We start from the raw sequence: 23,545 nt of genomic DNA, 5'->3' as shown, positions 1-23,545 counted from the left end.
ATCGATCCAGCTGATCAGCGTGTGTGGTGTTCAAAACTATACCGTTGATGACGATCAGAGCATCAAAAAACTAATTGGAATTTGAATTGGAAATAGTAGCATGTCCAGGCGAGAAACGCCAACGACTTTAGTCAAATTCACATAGCGCCCTATAACTCAGCTTTTCAGGAATTAGCCCAGATCACTCCTAAACTATACAATATTCACCACGGGATAACGTGCGAACGTATGTGGAAAATTATCTCTTTTTTGCAAGTTGGACAGGAGATAGTTAATGTCAAATGACCATAGTATTGTCTCCATAGCTATAATATAGAATATATATATAGCTCTCCAAACATAGTGACGTACAGTGAAAATAGGCTATGGAAAGCTGGCGCATTAGCTACAGGGATAAGGGTAATGGCTGGCGCTGAAAGTGTTAACTACAGAACTCTGCACAGACTCTGGCACATTGTGTTGTTATTATTATTATTATTATTATTATTATTATTATTATTATTATTATTATTATTATTATTATTATTATATTATTATTATTATTATTATTATTATTATTATTATTATTATGGATAGAGTATACAAAGCAGACACCATTATTTTTGTATTGTTTTGAGTCATATCTTGTTCTTTACCTTCTATCTGATGTTTTTATTCTCTATATTTTATTGTCATTTCTATTACCCTGCCTGTGCCTCCCCTCCACTGTGCTGCTATGACCCCTGAATTTCCCCAACGGGATTAATAAAAGAACATCTTATCTTATCTTATCATAAATAAAATAGGATAGAACTGTTAAATTATATGTATGTTTTTTTTACTATTGACTATTTCAGTATCACAGTAGCCTATGTAAGCAAAAGCATACATACAGTACTGCTGTCATGTGAGAGAGGGGTAAATACTCACTCTAAGTGCTATATTAAAATAATTGTAAAATGGCGGCTAGGTGGCGCAGTGGGCAAGGCGCTCGCCACCAACGCAGGAGATACTGGGTTCAAGCCCAGCTCTCGGCGTTGCTACCAGCTTGGCTGGTCGTTCATACTAATACAATTGGCAGTATTAGGGGGTGGGAAGCTGGTGGGTGGGGATCGGACGTTGTTGACAGCGACTCCTACAGGTCGGTTGGTGCGCCTGCGCAGTAGAATCAGGAAGCGACGAGGGCGGCGTGTCCCTCCCACGCAGACCCTCGCCGCTGAGAGATCTCGCTGTGCAGGTGAAAAGATGCGACGGCTGCCTCCTCGAGTACCGGAGGGGACACGTGATGCAAGGCTTCGTCCACATTGCAGCCGGCTTGTGGGAGGCATGGCCTAACAACGTCCGAGACAGTGGAGGGTAGAATTGGACAATATGAAATTGGGGACGGGAGAAAAAATTTAAAAATGGGGAGAAAAAGTAGATACAAAAATAATAATAATAATTGTAAAATTATTACTTTTTTAAAGGTATTTAAATTGTAGTGAATATGAAATGTTTCAGTTATGTTTTGTTTACAGTCAAGAGCCTAATATAATATTCAGGGATGGAGATTGTGTACAAGCCTGTTAGTGCTATCTCACCCAAGCCTTCCAACACTACACACCAAGGTAGGAAATATCCTTTGGAGGATTATGATGATAGTGTCAAACAACCCTTTTCCATGGGAATATTTTGTACCTGTTGACCCAATTTCAGGGCCTTTACATTTTGTTTTTGTTTTAAGAGTTAATTTCCTACCCTGACACCCCGCACGCACGCACTCTCACACACACACACACACACACACACACACACACACACACACACACACACACACACACACACACACACACACACACACACACACACACACACACACACACACACACACACACACACACACACATTCACTCATTCACCTGTCTTCCTCTCCTTCCAGTAGTTTCCTGTAGGTGGCGATTTCAATGTCCAAGGCCAGTTTCAGATTCATCAGGTCCTGAGGGTGATTTTTCACATAGACAGACAGTGTTATATTGAGATAATCATCGTTGGTGTCCCCCCAATCAAGCATCTATCCTATGTTAATACTGCAACATATTCCTTCAAAAATAAATTGATAAGACACTACAGTGAAATTCAATTCCAGGTCACCCACCTGGTATTCTCGGAGCTGCCGGGCCATGTCTTGTTTGGCTCTCTGCAGAGCATCCTCCAGGTCTCTGGTTCTGGCCTTGGCTTCCTTCACAGCCAGCTCCCCACGCTCCTCAGATTCAGCCAGCTGGTTTTCCAGACCAGCACGCTGTAAGTCAAGTCAAGTCAGCTTTATTTATATAGCACGTTTACAATGACTAAAAGCCACCCAAAGTGTAAAGAAAATGGATGGATGGATGGATGGATGGATGGATGGATTGAGGGATGGATGGATGGATGGATTGAGGGATTGATGGATGAATGAATGAATGAATGAATGAAAACTTTATTAACAGATTGCAGAATGGGTACAGTACAGTACAGCTCAATACATACAATTGTTAAGGGGATGCAGACCAGAGAAAGACTTTCGTCTTGTTTACATCAGGGTCCCCCATTTTCAATTCATCGTAACATATATGACATTCACGACATACAGATAGACAGTACTGCTCCATCTATACATTTATGACATACCAGATTTGCAATTACAGTACTGTTTGTGATACAAAAAGAGTCCAGAAAGAAAAGAGTATATACATTAGGCGTGGAAACTGTACATTGGATTGGGTAGGTGGGGGTGGGGGGGGACTGTACATTGGAGGTGGTTGGGTGGGTGGGGGGGGGGGGGGGGGGGGGGGTTGGTTAGGAGTGGGGGGGGGGGGGGGGGGGTTTGGGTAGGAGTGGGGGGGGGGGGGGGGTTGGGTAGGAGGGGTGGGTGGGGGACACTGTACAACTGTACAAACAACACTGTACATTGGATTATTGACAAGACCATACTTGGTAATTTACTGTACATTGAAGGGGGTTGTGTTCGGACATTTACAGGGGCCAGTTTCGGGTTGCAGTCTCCCGTAGGTGTTTTTTGAGAGTGTTTTTGAAAGTGGGTAGTGATTCACATTCCTTTACAGCTTTGGGTAGGGCGTTCCACATTGATGTGGCATAATTGCGAAACGTGTTTAGTCCCTTGTTTGAGCCGAATCTGGGTTTAACATGATTTGTGGAGCTCCCTCTGGTGTTGTGATCGTGGTATTCACTGACCTTTGGGAAGTATTTTGTCATGTACATGGGTACCTTGGTCGTGTAGTGTATCTTGTAGACCAGGCCCATTGCAAGTTGCTGTACTCTGTCGTCTACTCTAAGCCATCCTAGGTTGTCAAAGTGGGCAGGGGTGAGGTGGGTTCTAGGAGTAAGGTCAAGCAGTAGTCTGACCAGTTTGTTTTGAGATGTTTGTAATTTTGTTTTTAGCGCCTTTGAGGTGCTTTGGTACCATGAGGTGCAAGCATAGTCGTAGTACCCTTGAATGAGTGCTCCTGCTAGAGTCTTCAGGGTATTCTTGTTTACCAGTGAGGAGATCCGGTACAAGAATCGAGTTTGTTGGTTGACTTTTTTTATTACATTGGATGCCATTTTGTCACAGGAAAGATTTGCCTCTAGGATGGAACCCAGGTAGATGGATGGATGGATAGATAGATGGATGGTGGGAAGGAGCAGAGTGGAATGAGAAAGTACATTATGCAGGTCTCTGGTTGTAACTGGCTTTTTTCATTAAGTGTGTTCATTAACACATTGACCGCCGGAGGTCGCTGTTGGCGTATGGCCGTTTGTGCCAGCGCTTTGTTCAATGGAGAGAATGCCGTGTTTGCGAGTGCTAAAACTATATTAAATATTATAGCTATGGATCTAATAACGCTAGATTATCGTTATTTAGACCACGGCTCAGCTCGGCCCAGAAAACAAACTACATCGTTTCAAATGGAGTGCAATAGCGGCCGCAAGGCATTAGAGCGCGGTATTGACCGTCTACCAGCTCAGACACATTCAGAACAGCATGCACAGGCTGCCCCGATGAATTATGAATGGCAATAGCGAATAAAACAAAAACGGATCCAATAACGAGTATATTCGTGGTTGGCGCTCCACGGTTGAACGGCAATAACGAGTATACTTGTTTTTTGACGCAGAACCAGTTAAGTTTTGTTGCTTTTCACAAACAACAACAATAACAAACAACAAAAAAGTGCGGCTGGGTAGCGCAGCGGACTAAGAGCTCGCCTACCACCGCAGAGACACTGGGATCGAATCCAGCTGTCAGCGGTACCTACGGCTTGGTCAGTCTTCCCTACTAACACAATTGGCAGTGTTAGCGGGTGGGAAGCCGGTGGGGTATGTATCCTGGTCGTTGTAAACAGCGACTCCTACTGGTCGGTCGGGGCGCCTGCTCAGCGGGGAAGGGATCTGGGGGAGGTAGTGTGATCCTCCCACGCGTTACACTCCCCCAGTGAGAGTCGCTGTCAGGTGAAAAGAAGCGGCTGGCTGACTCCACATGTATCGGAGGAGACATGTGATAGTCTTCAACCCTCCCTAGGCCGGCAAGTGGGGGAAAAATGCGCGCAATGACCAGGAAGGGAATTGGCATAGCGACTAAATTGGGATGGGAGAAAAATACGAAAAAAAGGGGAGGGGGGGAATAGATTTAAAAAACTACAAAAAAGACAACATCGGTCCACATAATCAGCATGAGTCAATATACAATAACAAAAAAAAGTTAAGAGATGACAAAGGGGCATCACAACCTATGTGTAACATCCTGCACATTCAACACATCACTCTGGCTTAAAACATTATAGAAATGAGTTGTGGATTTATTTTCGTTGGACGCAGGAGAAGTAACTGCTCTACTGCTGATGGCTTGGCATTGATATTGAAAGTAGTTTTTCTAGTTATGAAATCTCCAATCTGAAGGTATTAGGTAAAAAAAAGAAGAAGATATATCCTCTGGGACATCCCAGTGCCATGCCCACTGTCTATCATACCTGGCAGGAAACCAGCGTTACCTCGAATTGCAATCAATATGTAGTTTAGATTAGACCTGCCAGTAACTGTTTTTTTTTTTGACAGGCCAGCACTGCTCTCCTCACAGCCTCAGGCAGGAGGTGGAGAGATGGTTATATGGATAAGATAAGAACTTTGCACAGCAATAATACCACACAGTATAGCTTAGATAAGAGGAACCAAAATGAATAATAGAAACTGAGATGAAAATGTACGGAAAAAAAAGGTTTGTGTGTGTGTGTGTGTGTGTGTGTGTGTGTGTGTGTGTGTGTGTGTGTGTGTGTGTGTGTGTGTGTGTGTGTGTGTGTGTGTGTGTGTGTGTGTGTGTGTGTGTGTGCGTACATGTATGTGCATGTGTGTGTGTGTGTGTGTGTGTGTGTGTGTGTGTGTGTGTACCTGTGATTTGACAGCCTCAATCTCACTCTGCAGTCTGCTGATCATTCTGTTGACCTCTGCCAGCTCCCCCTTCACATTCCTCAGCTCGTCTCCATACTGACTGGCCTGCACCGACATCTGGTCAAACTACACAAATTCACATCATACACAAAACTACACATATGCATGCACGGATGTATACATACACACAATCACAAGTTAATACTCAGACAATAGGACAACACAGAGGCCCTCTACAGGAAGGGACAGAGAAGGCTGAGGCCATGGTTACACTGGGATAAAACAGCAACGTTCTATTTTCGAATGATTACGTTTGCATGTCCAAGTTAAAAAGAAACACGGTTTTGGCAGGAAAATGCGTTTTCCTAGTGGCAACGCTCAAAGGGTGTTTTCGTTTTGGAAACTCGCCGAAACTTGCAGACAATGGTGCCATGTAATTTGCGCGAGCCGGATACGGAGCCGTTCTGCCCAATGCCCATGCGCAGTAGAGACCCGCACGGTTATTTCCAGTGTTTACGGCAGAGCTGTCCCAAGTAGCTGCGGCTACCAACGTGTTGTCAAGTTATTGTTATAAGGAACCCAGTACTCCAAACTACAACAGTCTGCATTCCCTTAACAATTGTTTGTATTGAGCCGTATTGTATTGTACCCATTCTGCAATCTGTTAAATAACGTTTACATCCATTTATTCTGCTAGCCTTAACGTTACTACGCTGCTAGCCAAAATGCTATACTGTTATAATGGCATATCCCAATCACGTTAGCACGTAAGCTAACAAAATCGGTGATCTTTTTGTGAGACTAAACTCCGCTCTTGGTGGTCAATTGTGTTGATGTTAGTTTTGTTTCATCAACAAATCATCAACAAATGAGGCAGAACACACCGTGAATGTATCCGTTTTTGTTTATTGCACTTTATTTCTTGCTGAAAAATAAATGCTATACGCTAAATGGCTCATGCGAGGTATAAAGATGGTGGCTTTCTGAGATTTTGAGCAGGATGTGGAGTGACTCGTTCAACCTTTCTGATTGGTTGAAAATGGCCTTCATGTTTGAACTACATCGCCACCTACTGCTTTGGCATTGTACTACATGTATATAGTAGACGAGACAAAACAACGTCTAACTTAACTCTAACTTGCCTGCCAATACGCAGCGTTCTGAAAAGCGAAATTAAACTAAATGAAATGGCCCTAGTGTAACCGCAGCCTGAGACTCAGGTCCTTCAACGTTTGCAATAGACTGCTGCAGTCATTCTACACCAGTCTGTAGTGGCTAGAGTCCTCTTCTATGCTGTGGCATGCTGGGGGGGCTACATCAATGATGTAGTGGTTAACACTGTCGCCTCACAGCAATAAGGTCCAGGGTTCGATTCCCGCTTGGGGACCAGGTTTCCATGATGCCAGGTACTCAGGTGGGGGATCTCCCAGTCCTTTCTGTGTGGAGTTTGCATATTCTCCCCGTGCTCGCAAGGGTTTCCCCCCCGATAAGATAAACCCAATGGAAAAACATGCACAACAGATCGCTAACTCTGTGGCGTCCTTGACGAAGACGGACAGAAGCACTTGGATTGGTCCCCGGGGCGCGGCTCACGTTGACGCCCTATCTGCTCCCGGCTGCCCATGGCGGGAAGGACAACGGGATGGGAAAAGTGCAGAGAGACATTTCATCGGCGACTCAGTGCATGTGTGTGTGTGTTCCTGTGGGTCGCCCATCTCGTGCGTGTGTGTTAAAACTGCATGACAAATAAAGACTTCTAGTCTAACAATTATAACTCGAGGGACACCAACAAACTGAACAAGCTGGTAAGGAAGGCTAGCTCCGTGGTCGAAGTCGAGCTGGACTAGAGGTGGTGACAGAGAGGGGGATGAGAAGGAAGCTGGCTCCTATCCTGGAGAATCCCTCCCACCCCCTCTACGACGAGCTAGTCAAGATGAGAAGCACGTTCAGTCACAGACTCATACCCCCCGGGCCCCGACACTCAACTAACCGCCTCGGCCAGTCCTTCATACCAGTGGCCATCAGGCTCCACAACAGTGGGCAGGGACTGCTGCCAGACATTACAACTACTAGGAACCTAAAAAGGACAATAATACTACCTTATGCATACTACACCTTAGGTGAATACTGTATATTTCAGTTAGTTAGTTAATTATATTGATTTGTTATATTGTTTACACTGCTTGTTTTTACAACCTGTACCCCCACCCCCCCCCCCCACCCCCCATACTGCTATGATGCCTGAATTTCCCCAAGGGGATCAATAAAGGAATATCTTATCTTATCTTAACTATTGTCTTTCTTTGTTTTCTTCATTTAAGGAGAATGGCCACTTCACTCCCCTGAATGTTTTCAGATGCAGACAGCTCATAGCCTACAGCGTTTACTACCTAATGATTTACCTCAGCTAACAGCTCATAGCCTACAGCGTTTACTACCTAATGATTTCCCTCAGCTAACAGCTCATAGCCTACAGCGTTTACTAATGATTTACCTCAGCTAACACCTCATAGTCTACAGCATTTACTACCTAATGATTTACCTCAGCTAACACCTCATAGCCTACACAGCATTTACTACCTAATGATTTACCTCAGCTGTGAAAGCAACCTGGACATTGTTTTGACTGACAGTGAAGCCCCACCGTTTGCATAAAAAAAGTAACTACATGGCAATTTTGCTTGTGAGAAATTGCTGCACAAATTCTGAACATGTGCTGTAGCTTGCAGCCAGGAAGTGACCAGGTGAAGTTGTAACTGCTGTAGATACATCTGTGCTGTTGTTGGTTTTTTTTTTAATTAATTAAAAAAAAAAAAATTAAAATCTTTTTCAGTGAATAGACTGCTGGTGAAGCAGTGCTGTGTTTATAGGTAAAGTATAAAGTTTGATATGCGTGCCAATCTATATTAAAATATGCCAAACACTCCAGGGTTCCATTGCATCTGCTGGGTGTAAAGTTGCATGTCCGTCCTAAATTCAGCTTACTTTTGTCCAATGTTATGTCATTGCATTGCACCATTTAAAAATATGTGCAGCCAAGGCAATGACGAAGATGTTGAAGTACACCTCTCAATGTAATATCACTATGAATGTTTCTATGAAACTTTGTCCTTTTTCTTCATGTGATAGCTGGAAGGCTGAGAGGAAGACAGAGAAGGGGAGACACCGGAGAGAAGGCTCTGCTGGGATGAAGGGGAACGTATGGTTACGTATGGTTACATAGGGGTCTTACTGTACCATCTCTGACACTCAACGTGTTCCAGGAGGCCCTGCTCTCCTCCCCTCTCTATTGTATTGTACAAGGCCATAGCCCTACACTCGTACACATACTGATTAATATTAAAACACTTTTTCAGCTTTGGATTGCATAATTCATCAATTGTTCCTTCTTGATTATTAAACGAGTCATGGGTTCCTCTCGTCACCTTGATCTTGTACCAGGCCTCGGCCTCGTCTCTGCTGCGGGCTGCGATGTCCTCATATTGGGCTTTGACGTCAGCTACGATCTGCTCCATGTTCAGGCTGCGGCTGTTGTCCATCTGCACCACTACAGAGGTGTCTTTAATGCTGGACTGCAGCTCACGCAGCTCCTAGTGGAACACAATGGAATCATCAACGATCTAGAAAGGGGGTGGCAAGCATATCTTTTTCACAGGCCATCCTAGTGTCATTGGGCTATTTGACTGCAGTCGATGGGAGCAGGCTTGACCTGAAGGGTGCTTTGTTCCTCCACCCATGGCTGGATTATTGACCAGGCAGACCAGGCACATGCCCCTGGGCCCTGTACCACTAATTTAAATTGGAATATGTGCCCAAGCATACTTTAAATTGAAAGTGACAGTATATATGTCTCTTTCCTCTGAACTTGTTTTTCTTAAAAAAATTAAAAAAGATAAAATAAAAAGTTGGTCACAAAAAAAGAAGAATAGACAGTCAGAAAAGAAAACGTAAGTATATTTAAAAGTAGAAACTTTTTTACTTTTACTCAAGTGTGTTTTTAGCCAGATATTCTGACTTTTACTTGAGTAAGATGTTGAGACGGTACCCATACTTTCACTTAAGTATAATTTCTGGGGTGCCCCAGTGGCGAACCACATAACGCGCTGAGTCATGGCACGGCCAACCCGGGTTCGATTCCCGGACCTGTCGTTATTTGCCGAATGTCTTCCCCCCACTCTGTCTCCTGTTCCTCCTCTCTCTCTCTCTACTGGACTGCCCAGTAGTAAAAAGCGATAAACGCTAAAAAGAAAAGTATAATTTCTGGGTACTTTTTACACCCCTGACCACTTCATTTGAAATACAGTACCCTCCCAGAAAGATACTTCCTGCCCAAGTTGTATGCATGTTTCTCGTAACTGATATGAGAGCTCATGAAATGCACTTAATCATAGATTAAGTGTTTTCTAGGATTCAGGTGTCTGACCTCTTCGTAGATGTTGCGCAGGAAGTTGATCTCATCGGTCAGAGCTCCCACCTTGTCCTCCAGATCAGCTTTCACTAGGTAGGCCGAGTCCACATCCTGGATTTGATCAAATCAAAATGCATGGTTAGGGAACCTGTATAACGAGAACATGTGTGTGTGTGTGTGTGTGTGTACATGTCTGTGAGTGATCCTCCATTCAAAGATCTCATATCGGCAATAGACAGAGTCACTCCACCAGCCAGTAACACAAGGTCACATGGTCACCTTGTGCCATGCAGAGGACCGTTTTTCATAGAGCTGACACTTTATGGAACAAATTACCTGGTCTGTTAAAAAGTGCATCTAACAAAAGGTGCTTTAAAAAACAAGTAAATGGATGGATAGTTAAGAAATAGCCTGGCTCTTGTTTTTACGGTCTTTGTCTGTATTATATTGTAATAATAATAATAATAATAATAATAATAATAATAATAATAATAATAATAATAATAATAATAATAATAAATTGTATTTGTATTGCACTTTTCATTCACTAGGATCCCAAAGTGCTGTCCATTATTTTCTTTCTCTTTTTCTTCTGTTTGATTGAATACATTCTTTTTATTAATGAAATATGTGAACTATTCATTTGTGTGTGTGTGTGTGTGCGCGTGTGTGTGCATGTGTGTATTTCTTAACGCTATGCTACATTTCTCTAACCTTTAAAGGATCTCAATTTCAGATTTTGCAGGACATTAATATAACAACAAACAACTATTTGCTATGTAATGATATAGTGGAGTAATGTTGTCCTGAGCAGAGAATGAAGTCACACTCCTCCTGTGTGTGTTGTAATCTGAGCTTCTCTGTTCTCTTTGTTTTGTTAGCCGCATCAGCCACGCATGCTTGTTAGTGCACGTGAGTCCCTCCCTGTGAAACTGTTGGCCCTCCCTCTCATTCCCATTTCCCCCATGTGGAATACACCTGATAGGATGCGGAAAGTAAGACACACAATTGATTTATATTTGATCTGTAACACCTACTGTAGTTTAACAGTTTGATCTGAATTTTGTGAGCCAGACATGCAGGAATGCATGACAGCTCACTTGCAAGTAAACTCTCTTTTTCCACCAAAATGTATCACTAAAACTGACAACATTTTAGGCAATACATAGTTTCTTAGAGATACTTCCTTGAAATATGCCAGAAGAAATGACTTTGCTGAGAATGCAATGGGGGAAGGGGGGGGGGGGGGTTGAATCTGTGATATAGCACCTTTAAGCCACTGCTGCCCATATCAAATCCTATGTATATGTGTGATATATTATCTGTGGATTCAAATAAAGTATTTAACGTGTGTGTGTGTGTGTGTGTGTGTGTGTGTGTGTGTGTGTGTGTGTGTGTGTGTGTGTGTGTGTGTGTGTGTGTGTGTGTGTGTGTGTGTGTGCGTGCGTGCATGCGTGCGTGTGTAGGGTGACCAAATCCATATGATCCAAATGCAGGACAGCGTGTCGATTTTGCGGGACATTTGTTGAAATTGCAGGACAGTAATGAATATGTATACAATAATCATGTTTACATAATGATCAAAATATAAGCATTTAATGTATTAAAAACACAATAGTGTTGTGTTGTGGGATCGCAAGAAAGGATGAAACGGGAGATGGTAGTCGAGTTTTTCCTTTTACTTCCCAACATAAATTACATACATCCAACAGAGTGCAGAGACGTTTAACGTTACTACTCGAAAGTGACAGCAGCCAGCTGACAGCTGACAGGTGACATAATATAGGTTACCAAATAAAATACCCACCCCGTTCCCAGAATCCCCAGGCTTAAAGGAGCACTCCTCCGCTCCTCAAGTCCAGTGAATGTCTGCACCAATTGTGCGTGATAAGTGAGTCACCACACAGGCCCCCCCAGAATTCACAATAACCCCCCAAAAGATCATCTACAGTCAACAAGGCGGGGGGCGGATCAGGCGCCCAAAACGACTCCGTATCACCCGTGCAGGGGTAGAGGTGGGGATTGGGGCGTGTGGGGCGTGTGGGGGGGATTCAGGAGATATGAGGTGACGAGAGGGAAAAGCAGTTGGCAGGGGCCGGGCAGGGGGTCGTCCACGCCGCGGGGGCCGGGCCAGTTCAACTGGCCTGTCTAGGTCCATATGGGCAGGCTTGAGCCGGTCGACCAATACCCGCTCTGACCTTCCTCCAATGTCCACCATGAAGTTCTTAGGCCCCGCCTCCAGGACGCGAAAAGGGCCGTCGTAAGGGGGCTGCAGAGGAGTACGGTGGCTGTCATGGCGAATGAAAACATACCTGGCTGACTGCAGATCCCTAGTAATGTAGGACTGCGGGAGGCAGTGCTGGGAAGTTGGGACTGGGGTGAAAGCACCGGCGCCATCCCTGAGCACAGTCCGAGATGAGGTGACCGACCAGGGAGCCTCGGCATCCGGGAGGAACTCCCCAGGGACTCGCAGCGGCTGTCCGTACACCAGCTTAGCAGCCGAGGCCTGCAGGTCTTCTTTGGGGGCGGAGCGCAGGCCAAGCATGACCCAGGGAAGCCGGTCGACCCAGTTGCCGTCCGTAAGGCTGGCCCGCAGAGCAGCCTTCATAGATCGGTGAAACCGTTCACACAAGCCGTTGCCCTGTGGGTTGTAGGCTGTGGTGCGGTGGAGCTTCACTCCCAGGCCCTCGGCGACTGCTGCAGTCCAGAGCCCGGACGTAAACTGTGGGCCCCGGTCGGATGTGAGATCAGATGGTGTGCCAAAACGGGCTACCCAGGACCCAATGAACGCCCGGGCCACCTCTGCGGATGTGGTCGATGCCAGTGGGACCACCTCCGGCCACCTAGTGGTTCTGTCCACCATGGTGAGGAGGTGAGTGAACCCGTGGGAGGGTGGCAGGGGACCCACCAGGTTCACATTGACATGGTCAAAGCGCCTCTCCGGCACCAGAAACGGTGCCAAGGGGGCTTTGGTGTGACGTGTATCTTTGCACGCTGGCACGCCACACAGGAGCCGGCCCAGGCTGCGATGTCCTTCCTGAGGCCATGCCAGACGAATTTAGCACCGACCAGCTTAGTTGACGCCTTTGACAGGCCATGGATGGCTTCGAATACCTGCCGCCGCCAGCCAGCGGGAACCATCGGACGGGGCTGACCGGTGGAGACGTCGTAGAGGAGCGTGGTGTTGGCAATACCAAACTGCACATCCTCTAACCTTAGCCCAGTGTCGGCTGTTCGGTAGGCCTGCATGTCCTTGTCAGTGGCCTGGTCGGCAGCCATGGCAGCGTAGTCCAGTCCCAAGTGGACGGCCCCCACCACCGTCCGGGAGAGGCAGTCAGTGACGTAGTTGTCCTTACCTGCGACATGCCGTAAGTCCGTGGTAAACTCGGAGATGGCGGAGAGTTGGCGCTGCTGGCGCCCTGACCACGGCTCGGTGGCCTTGGCCATGGCGAAGGTGAGTGGCTTGTGGTCCACAAAGGCAGTAAACCGTCGGCCCTCCAGCAGGAATCTGAAGTGCCTGATGGCCAGGAAGAGGCCTAGGAGCTCCCGGTCAAAGGTGCTGTACTTTCTTTCATTGTCCCGCAGCTGGCGACTGAAGAAAGCAAGCGGTTGCCAGCCCCCCCCCCCACCCACTGTTCGTACACTGCCCCCACTGCGTAGTCTGAGGCATCAGTTGTGAGGGCGATAGGTGCGGTAGGAAATGGGTGTGCCAGTAATGCGGCATTGGCCAGTGCAGTTTTAGCGCCCAAAAAAGCGTCGTCGGTACACAGGGACCAGTCCACCTCGGCCTTGGGGTCCTTACCACGCAGGGCCTCATACAAGGGGCGCATGAGGTGAGCAGCACAGGGAATGAACCTGTTGTAGAAGTTCACCATGCCTAGGAACTCCTGCAGGGACTTCACGGTGCGGGGGCGTGGAAAGCTGGCAACGGCGTCCACCCTGGCAGGGAGCGGAACGGCTCCCTCTGCTGAGACCCTGTGCCTGAGGAAATCAATAGACGACCGGCCGAACTGGCACTTGGCGGGGTTAACAATGAGCCCATGTGCACTGAGCCGCTCAAACAACTGCCTGAGATGTGTCAGGTGCTCCTCTGCAGACGTGCTGGCTATGAGAATGTCGTCCAAGTATACGAACATGAATGCCATATCCCGCAGCACCGAGTCCATCAGTCGCTGGAAAGTCTGTGCCGCACCCTTGAGGCCAAAGGGCATCCGCAGAAACTCGAATAGGCCAAAAGGAGTGATGACCGCCGTCTTGGGAACATCCCGTGGGTGAACTGGTACCTGATGGTATCCCCGCACCAAGTCCACCTTGGAAAAGATGGTGGTCCCCGCCAGGGGGGCGGAGAAGTCCTGTATATGCGGGACGGGGTACCGGTCCGGGGTCGTGGCGTTGTTTAGGGGTCGGAAATCGCCACAGGGACGCCACCCACCATCAGCCTTAGTGACCATATGCAGGGGGGAGGCCCACGGACTGTCAGAACGGCGCACAATTCCAAGGCGTTCCATGGTTGCAAATTCCTCCCTGGCAATGGAGAGCTTAGCTGGGTCAAGGCGCCGAGCGCATGCATAGACCGGGGGACCGACAGTGGCTATATAGTGCTCCACGCCATGCTTAGCGACTGCTGAGGAAAATGTAGGCGTGGTGAGGATAGGGAACTCCGCTAGGAGGCGCTGATATACATCCCCGGCAGCAAGCATTTTGGACAGACCTAGTGTCCCTGGCCCTCCCAGCGTGCACGGGTAGGTAGCGAAGGAGACAGCATCGATTAGGCGACAGTTTGTAATGTCCACTAGCAGCCTGAACGCACACAGGAAGTCCGCGCCGAGGAGAGGAACTGACACAGCGGCCATGACAAACTCCCACCCGAAACGGCGCCTGCCAAAACACACCTCTACATACCGGGTTCCGTAGGTACGTATAGGCGTGCCATTAGCAGCGTCCATGGGGGGACCGTGGCCCCCAGCCATAGTGTCCACAGCTGTAGCAGGCAGGATGCTTCGTTGCGCGCCCGAGTCGACTAGTAGTCGCCGGCCAAATAAGGTGTCCTTAATAAATAGCAGCCTGCTGCCTCCGCCAACGCTCATGGCTGTTAATGAGCATTGGCCCTGGCGTTTCCCTGGTCACTGTAATTGCACGGTGGGCGACACTGTTTGGCCCTGGCGCCAAACCGGTTATGGAAATAACACCATCCACTGTTACCCTGGCGACGGGCAGTCACTGCTGCAGCGGCGTCCGCAGCGTCCACTAGGTGGGTAGGTGGGTGGTAGGCTGGAAGCAGCGCATGCACAAACTGCTGCCAGTTGGCGAGATAAATCCTGTCCGCTTCGGCAGCCAGCGCGCGGTAGTCCTTGGTGAAGGAGACGGGAGAGCTGGCCAGGGCGGTGCGCACAGGCGCTGGAAGCTGACGCATGAAAACATGTTTAAATAAAAAAGAGGGATCTGCCGAGCCCAAAACGGACAGCATCCTGTCCATCAGTTCGGACAGCTTGCCGTCGCCGAGGCCGCTGAGTGACAATAGACGATCCGCCTTTTCAATTTCCGACAGTTCAAATAATTGCAAAAGGAATGCCTTGATAGCGTCATATTTGCCGGCAGCTGGCAGAGCTTCCAGCACCCCCATAGCGCGGGCCGTCGTCTGGGCATCCAATGCTGCTACCACATGATAATATTTAGTAACATCCTGTGTTATTCCTCTCAACTCGAACTGAGCTTCAATGTGTTGAAACCAGGGTCGAGGGCTGTGATGCCAGAAGTCGGGTAACTTAATTGCAGCGGCGTAGATAATGTTCACTTCTCCGTCCGTCATGATGTAATAATCACTCACGTACTTCAGGTCACCAATGTGGGATCGCAAGAAAGGATGAAACGGGAGACGGTAGTCGAGTCTTTCCTTTTACTTCCCAACATAAATGACATACATCCAACAGAGTGCAGAGACGTTTAACATTACTACTCGAAAGTGACAGCAGCCAGCTGACAGGTGACATAATATAGGTTACCAAATACCCACCCTGTTCCCAGAATCCCCAGGCTTAAAGGAGCACTCCTCCGCTCCTCAAGTCCAGTGAATGTCTGCACCAATTGTGCGTGATAAGTGAGTCACCACAGTGTATTAATTGCTTATTATACTCATAATCACTGTATAGAAGAATACCACAATCCAACATGCTGTTAAATTACCTACCGACTCCTAGAGGTTATATGGCTATATAGAGTTAAGATACATGAACCCTGTGATCTCTCTTGTAATGTGATACTGAAGTGCATACATGTATTCAGGGCTTGACATTAACTGTTTGGCTCACTAGCCACTGTGGCTAGTGGTTTTCCAAAGTCACTAGCCACTCAGCATTTTCACCAGCCAAAAATCCCTGCACTCGCGCCCCCACCCAAAAAGTAATAAATATAGGTCATTGGACAATGTAACTGCAAGCATTTGTTTGGACATATGATTTTATTTGAACAGAAACATCTAAAATAACATCTAATCCAAAATGTCAGTAGTGTGGTGTGTGCTAAAATGATATCTAATCCAAAGTGTCAGTAGTGTCGTGTATGATAAAATAACATCTAATCCAATAACATCTGTCCCCACCCGAACATCCCACCCGCCCAGACAAGTACAAACTTAATTAATTTAATTGTAGAGCACTGTGATATAAAGTGTTACCAAGTGTTACCAAGTGTTACCAAGAAAAAAGAGGTTCTTATCACTGGAAACTATGAAATTGCTTGCCAACTGCATGATCCTCAGCCAATATGATTATGCATGTACGTACTGGTATAGTGGTGTTACAGTGGAAAGTAAACACAGGCTACAAACCAGCCAAAATAAGACCTTACGATTGGTCCTAAATCTGCCACCTCGAACCCATCTTGAGCCATGTCACTTCAATGAGGTGGGATGGCTCCCTGTGGAGCAGAGGGTCTCCTTTCTGAAACTGGGACATATGTATAAAATGTTAAATGGATCTGCCCCCAGATATTTATGCTCTCGCATTGTCCTGTGTGGCCAGGTCCACGGACGACAGTTACGGTCTGGACAGCTCTCAGTTTATGAGCCTAGAAAGGGTTCCTATTCACAGAATGGCTTTCTGTCTACAGCCTGCCGGCTGTGGAACTCTCTGTCCAGGGCCATCCAAAACTCCCCCACTATTGCTGTCTTCAAGAGGGGTGTGAAGCGACATCTGCAACAATAGGTTGCAGAGGGAGCTTGGCCACCACTCTTGAAGAACAGGAACATGACATGTTGTAATGAGGCTCTTTCAGAAAATTGTGTTGTCTATTTTATCTAGTATCTATCTTATCTTCTTAACCCTTTCTTTGTGATTTATTGTATTCTTCTTGGGACCATGATGTTGGAAACAAGTCGACAGACTTTCACATGTTATCCTTGTACCCCTTGTTTTTATACTATTGTATAAATTGTATGTACTAAATAAAAATCAAATCAAATCAAATCAATATCTGCTTTGATGTCTACTCCTCTATTCAGTGTGTGTGTGTGTGTGTGTGAGAGAGAGAGAGAGAGAGAGAGAGAGAGAGAGAGAGAGAGAGAGAGAGAGATCAATCGATCTGGGGCAGCTGTCCATGGTGCTGAATATTTGCGATGGGGCTGTGTTAGTCTGGAGCGTGAACGTTGCGGGAACAGCAGCTTCAACTTGTCCATCTGAGCTGATTTCATTGAGACCAGGGATCTGACCGCAACACTCTCCTCTAACAGACCAGTCTTCGCCCGCTTGGTAGCTAGAGTATGTATGTGGCCGTTTGATATTTCATGATCCTTTACCGTTTCTAATTTTAAATTGGTTGTGCCAATAACAGACAAGCTTTTGGACTTGTCAGTGCCAGACGCAGGGTATGGGGTAGACCTCGCATACAGTCACGTCATCCCCCAATAACCAATAACCGGGTAGGTAGCGAAGGAGACAGCATCGATTAGGCGACAGTTTGTAATGTCCACTAGCAGCCTGAACGCACACAGGAAGTCCGCGCCGAGGAGAGGAACTGACACAGCGGCCATGACAAACTCCCACCCGAAACGGCGCCTGCCAAAACACACCTCTACATACCGGGTTCCGTAGGTACGTATAGGCGTGCCATTAGCAGCGTTACAATAACCAATAACCAATAACAGCTTGCATATATAGACAGTACCTGGCGCGAGCTGTTTATTGCAGCGCAACTTGAGCGACCGGAAATAAACAGCTAGCGCCAGGTAACGTTACGTATGTAGTACTTGCGGTGCGTGCATTAGTGCATGTTTTGGGGATTAGTGAGAGGACAAAAACAATAATTATTAATAATAATAATAATAATAATAATAATAATAATAATAATAATAATAATAATAATAATAATAATAATAATAATAATAATAATAATAATAATAATAATAATAATAATAATAATAATATAAAAATTTAATAAAAAAATGCGGGACACTTATTGAAATGCGGGACACTATTCTTCTCTTGCGGCATGCGGGACAGAGGGCTGAAATGCGGGACTGTCCTGCACAAATCGGGACGTTTGGTCACCCTATGCGTGTGTGTGTGTGTGTGTGTGTGTGTGTGTGTGTGTGTGTGTGTGTGTGTGTGTGTGTGTGTGTGTGTGTGTGTGTGTGTGTGTGTGTGTGTGTGTGTGTGTGTGTGCGTGTGACTGTGTGGGTGGGTGCACTTGTGTGTGTGTGTGCATGAGTGTGCCTGTGTGTAATATTTGCATACATACACTACTGTATAAATGCCTCCAAAGGCCTCTGTCATATGGCATGTGCTGTATATACTGTAGGACAGTGATTCCCTGTGATTCCCATGATTTGACTCAGGCGGACAGATTTACGCCTCTCCTGACCACCCTGGATGAGTCAAGCTCACCTCTCCACCTGACCACCCTGGATGAGTCAGTAGCAGTGACTTTCATTGCCATTGCAATTGAAAACAAGTGACAGCAGCACTGAAGGGACAATAGACACCTGATCCCAGAGCTGTGATCTGGTTCTTCAACTGACGTGACCCCAGTGGAGGACAGAGGGATTATCAACCAAAGAAAGGGGGAGAGGAGAGAGAGCTCTACTTGTAGACATGATCTCAGCGCAGGGACAGAGGGCGATAAACCAGTGAATGGGAGGGAGAGAGAGAAAGAAAGTATGAGCAAACTCAGCACACCTACCAGGTGACAGGCCCCCTGGGGTTTAGAACGACCTAAAAAGTGTGCAAGTGTGTGTGTGTGTGTGTGTGCGTGCGTGCGTGCGTGCGTGTGTGTGTGTGTGTGTGTGTGTGTGTGTGTGTGTGTGTGTGTGTGTGTATATATTCAGGTGTTACCTTCTTGAGGATGACAAAGTCATTCTCCAGATTGTTCCTCTTGTTGATCTCATCTTCATATCTGGGACAAAGACAAGAGAGGGAAGGATGTCAACTCACTCTCTCAGGTGCTACTGAAAGCGTCAGAGACTGTGTCAAACTGAAAGCAACCCAGAGACTGTCATATTCTAGTGTGTAGTAGTGTGTTACTGTATAATACTAGCGGTGTGAGGTCAAAGAATGGCATCTGTAACACATTATTTGCACATTGCAGCACCCCGTACACCATGCTAGTCTGGAGTAGTTTGGAGTTTTTGTTTGGACTAACATAACTAACGTAATGTAGCTTAATTTACTTGTGTAATATGACATAATGTAGTTTCATTTACTTGTGTAATATTATGACATAATATAGCTTAATTTACTTGTGTAATATTATGACATAATGTAGCTTAATTTACTTGTGTAATATGACATAATGTCGCTTCATTTACTTGTGTAATATGACATAGTCTAGCTTCATTTATTTGTCCTGTGCAGTGCATATTGGTTATGTGTAATTGTAAACTATATGTCATATAACTATAATATTCATGTAGCTTAATTTACTTGTGTTTGAAGTCCTCTACCAGACCCTGCATATTCCTCAGCTCTCCATCCAGTTTGGTCTTGTCATTGTTGACCAGGTCCATCTGTCGTCTCAGGCCAGTCATGTAGACCTCAAACAGCGGCTCCACGTTGGAACGACCTACTGACTGACCCTGCAGCAGGTCCAGTTTGGTCTCCAGCATCTTGTTCTGCTGCTCCAGGAAACGCACCTATGGTGTTGGAGAGAGAGAGAGAGAGAGAGAGAGAGAGAGAGAGAGAGAGAGAGAGAGAGAGAGAAATGGGGAGGGATAGATGAAGGAGACGAGGGAAAGGGATAGATCAGGACAGAGAGACTACTATTTTATATCAGTAATACATGCTGTATCTATTGGATAGATTATATTCAATAAACCAAACAGAATGGACAAAGAGGCCAAGAACGTACAGTTCTTGTCCCATTGTTTAATTTTACTGTTTGGCTCAATATGTAAACAACCTCTGTGAAGAAAGCTGGACCCTTCCCTGTTGAAACCAAAGTTAGACATGTATTGCCTGATCTAGTAGTGGGACATGTCAACATTGATCTCTTTTGCAACAACTTTAAATTTTTCACAGAAATACACAAAAGCAAGAGGTGTACTTTTGCATAGATGTGCACCAATACCATTATATACCAACCACACGTTTTTAGTTTTATTTTTTTTGTTTTGTACAACAAAACCATGTACCAAAATGAGTATTTTGCTTGATATTAACCATTTTTGATAGCTAATCTTTACAGCTAATGTCTTAGACAGTTACATTTTAAGCGTTAATGTAATTAAATGCCAAACATCCAATTAAGGTTCTGATGGAATTGAGAGATACACATAATTTTATTATTGTTGAATATAATTGTACCATTAGTACTCAGTTCTTGGTACCTGTAACACTCATTGATACTGAGTACAAGTAGTTTAGCTTGGTATTGGGCCAATATCCAACACTGGTATCGATATCGGTACACCTCTACTTAAACATACTTGTTAACATGAAATGAGAACCTACATCAAAAAGGACAAGTTTAAAGTCACTGTCTCTCTGTGTTCATGCCAGTGACTGTGTATTCCAAGCCAATATCTGTAGAGCTTGAGGACAGCTAGGGTTTCTAGCCCACAGCCAGGTGTATTCTTCTATGGTCTATTATGTGTCCTGTCCAACCCACCGACACAAAGGCTGCACTCTGTTCCTTGGGGACCTAATTCCCTCCGGGAGGCGACCTACACCATGCCTGACCCGGTTATCAGGTTACTACTCAGCTCAGAGAAATGGAACAAGTAGCTTACCCTAAATACTGTGATTGTTCAACATTTAAAGGACAGTTCAAAAACTGGGGGACTAGACCCAAACATAGACAGTGAGTGCTAGATTTGTTTCAGAGTTTTAAGGGTGGTCAGCGGGGCAGACAGAGATGACATTTGATTAACTAAGAGATATATTGAAAAGTGATCCTGGTTGCTGAGCACCATTCGTTCAGCATTCCTACTCAGAAAGGCCATGTGAAATCCAGCCCTGGGTCTGCCGGGGTGGAGCTTAACATAAGCTGGGTGGATGAAATAGCTTCTACTGTTAAGGTGCCGATGAGCAAGGCACTTAAATAAGGTTTAAAAAGAAAAAGAGTGCTTATCAGTTTCAGAATTAGATTTTTGTTGACCCACACATAGATATTTAATGTATTTTGTAGGCTATTAGCCTATTGGTCTACAGTGTTTTATTATCCATGCATTACGCTGCAGGGACCGTGGCAACATATCTCTTAACATTTAAAACCATCTGCAGACTGATGTCGAATACCTTTTAAAACCCCAGTGTTGGGTCTCTGCCCCGTCTTTGAAAAACACTGACCTAGATGGAAAAACACACCTCATTGGCACTCCTGTCTTGGAGGCTGTGTGACTTTGGGCCATGGAGTGGATCTCTGACGATGCGAAGAGCTGCCAACAATGGCTCTATTGTGAGTGTGTTACCTACTCCGTGAGAAAGCGGAGATGTGCCGTATAAGTGGGGTATCAGTGACCGGCATATCACTCTGAGCCACTCTGTCTGGGGTACGTTTGTTTTCGCTCCGTTAGGAACAAACCAAACACAAATACTTCATGTGGTAAAATGGCATATTTCAATAGAGACAAATGCTTCACAAACAGTATTGCAGTATTATGAAGGGGTTTCCAATCAGATTATCTCAGTAAGATCTTGTTTGACAATAGAATGTAAAGACTATTTGATACTTAAGGTAAGATGACCAGGTTAAATACAGTACCTATGACAGCTCTTTGGTGTTGGCAAAGGAGAATGTCATGCCTTAGAGCCATTGTTAGTCAATGCTGGTTTAAATGTCAACAGTGTTCTGCAGATTAGGCCTACTCCAAAAATGTAACCCACACTGATTATATATAATATATATATATATATTAAAAAAAAATACTTACTAAACATTTATTTTACTGTAAATGCTGAAGGATGTCTGTAGCTAACTACCGATCATTGCCCATTTTACGGTGTCAATACTGTGTTTAATAAATACGTACGCAGCCTTTCAGAAATTACAGTGATTTAGAGTGGCTACCGGATGTAGGATGTCGATGATGTAAATACAATCATATACAATCAGTTGGACAGTTGTAGTTACTACACCAACAATGGATGTCAGTGACGCTATCCGATTGAACACCGTATTGGTGATCTGATTCATTGACACAAGAAGTCACCATTACTAACCGAACTCCCAAACACCATTACTAACCAAACCAATGATACCTTGTCAATGAAGCTGGCGAAACGGTTATTCAGGCTCTTGATCTGCTCCTTCTCGTGGGCACGGCTCATGGACAGGCTGGGGTCAATCTCCAGGTTGAGTGGCGCCAGGAGGCTCTTGTTGACCGACAGGGCCGCCAGCGGGGAGCTCAGCAGGCCGTGGTGCCCGTTAGTGGCCCCCGCGTACAGGGAGCTGCTGCTCAGCGAGACCCCACTGAATCCCCCCAGGCCCCCGTAGCCGCTCAGCCTCCTGCCCGCCGCACCCCCGCTGCTGCGCATGGAGCTGCTGGAGCTGATGCGCTTGGTGGTACGCAGACTCATGGTGGAGAGACGGGTCGATGAGAGAGAACGAGAGGCTGAGGAAGAGTCGTTACAGACGGGGAGGTGTGAAGATAGATGGTGCAGGACAGGAGGAGAGCTAACGGCTCAGTGGAGTGAGTGAGTGAGTGAGTGAGTGAGTGGACGGTCTGACCTCAGTGAGCAGTCTCAGGTGAATGGTCGGCCTTTTAAACCTCCGAGGGTGGAGCCAGAAAGGAGTGAGGAGAGGAGTCAGGTTTCGGGTGTTTGGAGGATGGGATATGGAAGAGGAGAGGAGGAGAGGAGAGGAGGAGATCAGAAGAAGAAAGGAGAGAAGAGGAAAGGAGAAGATAAGGAGAGGAGGAAGAGAAGTAGAGGGGAGGTGGAGTGACTGCCAGCTCGTTTGGATATTATCAGTTCCTGTACATAAAAGGCATGTTGAGGAATTGGTGGGACCCTCTGCAAGAGATGTTATTTTGCATGCATACACGTTTGCTGGTTCCCAGTTGTGTATATGTACCGTACAGCTACGCCTTGCTAGCCTCATATCACAGTCACCCAGGCGAATTAACACAGAATTTCATTAATTTTAGATCTCGTGGGCGACGCAGACGGTATGTCATGTAATTCAATTGACTTACTCAGAAGCATTTTATATAAATATGTCAAAGAAATGTTGTCCCAATCTAGTCATTATACCAATTCCCTCCTGGCCGTTGTGCTGCCCTGCTGGAGGGTGTAGATTACCACACGACTCCTCCGATACACGTGGAGT

At 46.0% G+C, this 23,545-nt stretch overlaps 1 protein-coding gene across 1 annotated transcript in view; it reads right to left on the bottom strand.

The window, feature by feature from the left end:
- LOC311229906 (keratin, type II cytoskeletal 8) overlaps positions 1-22,794 on the bottom strand; it is a gene marked incomplete at both ends in the record, with an annotated part of 30,238 nt that extends 7,444 nt beyond the window's left edge. Inside the window, 8 exons of the mRNA XM_084315974.1 lie at positions 1,878-1,954; positions 2,114-2,257; positions 5,380-5,505; positions 8,805-8,969; positions 9,803-9,898; positions 19,114-19,174; positions 19,702-19,910; positions 22,477-22,794. Coding sequence (XP_084172100.1) covers positions 1,878-1,954; positions 2,114-2,257; positions 5,380-5,505; positions 8,805-8,969; positions 9,803-9,898; positions 19,114-19,174; positions 19,702-19,910; positions 22,477-22,794 — 1,196 coding nt within the window. The remainder of the gene's footprint in view (positions 1-1,877; positions 1,955-2,113; positions 2,258-5,379; positions 5,506-8,804; positions 8,970-9,802; positions 9,899-19,113; positions 19,175-19,701; positions 19,911-22,476) is intronic.
- Between the last annotated feature and the right edge of the window lie 751 nt (positions 22,795-23,545).

This window comes from Notolepis coatsorum (genome assembly GCF_963971535.1).
Source record: "Notolepis coatsorum genome assembly, chromosome: 6".
In the NCBI taxonomy this organism is placed as follows: Eukaryota; Metazoa; Chordata; class Actinopteri; order Aulopiformes; family Paralepididae; genus Notolepis; species Notolepis coatsorum.
The sequence above is the reverse complement of the archived record's forward strand: the minus strand, read 5'-3'. Positions and strand labels throughout refer to the sequence as shown.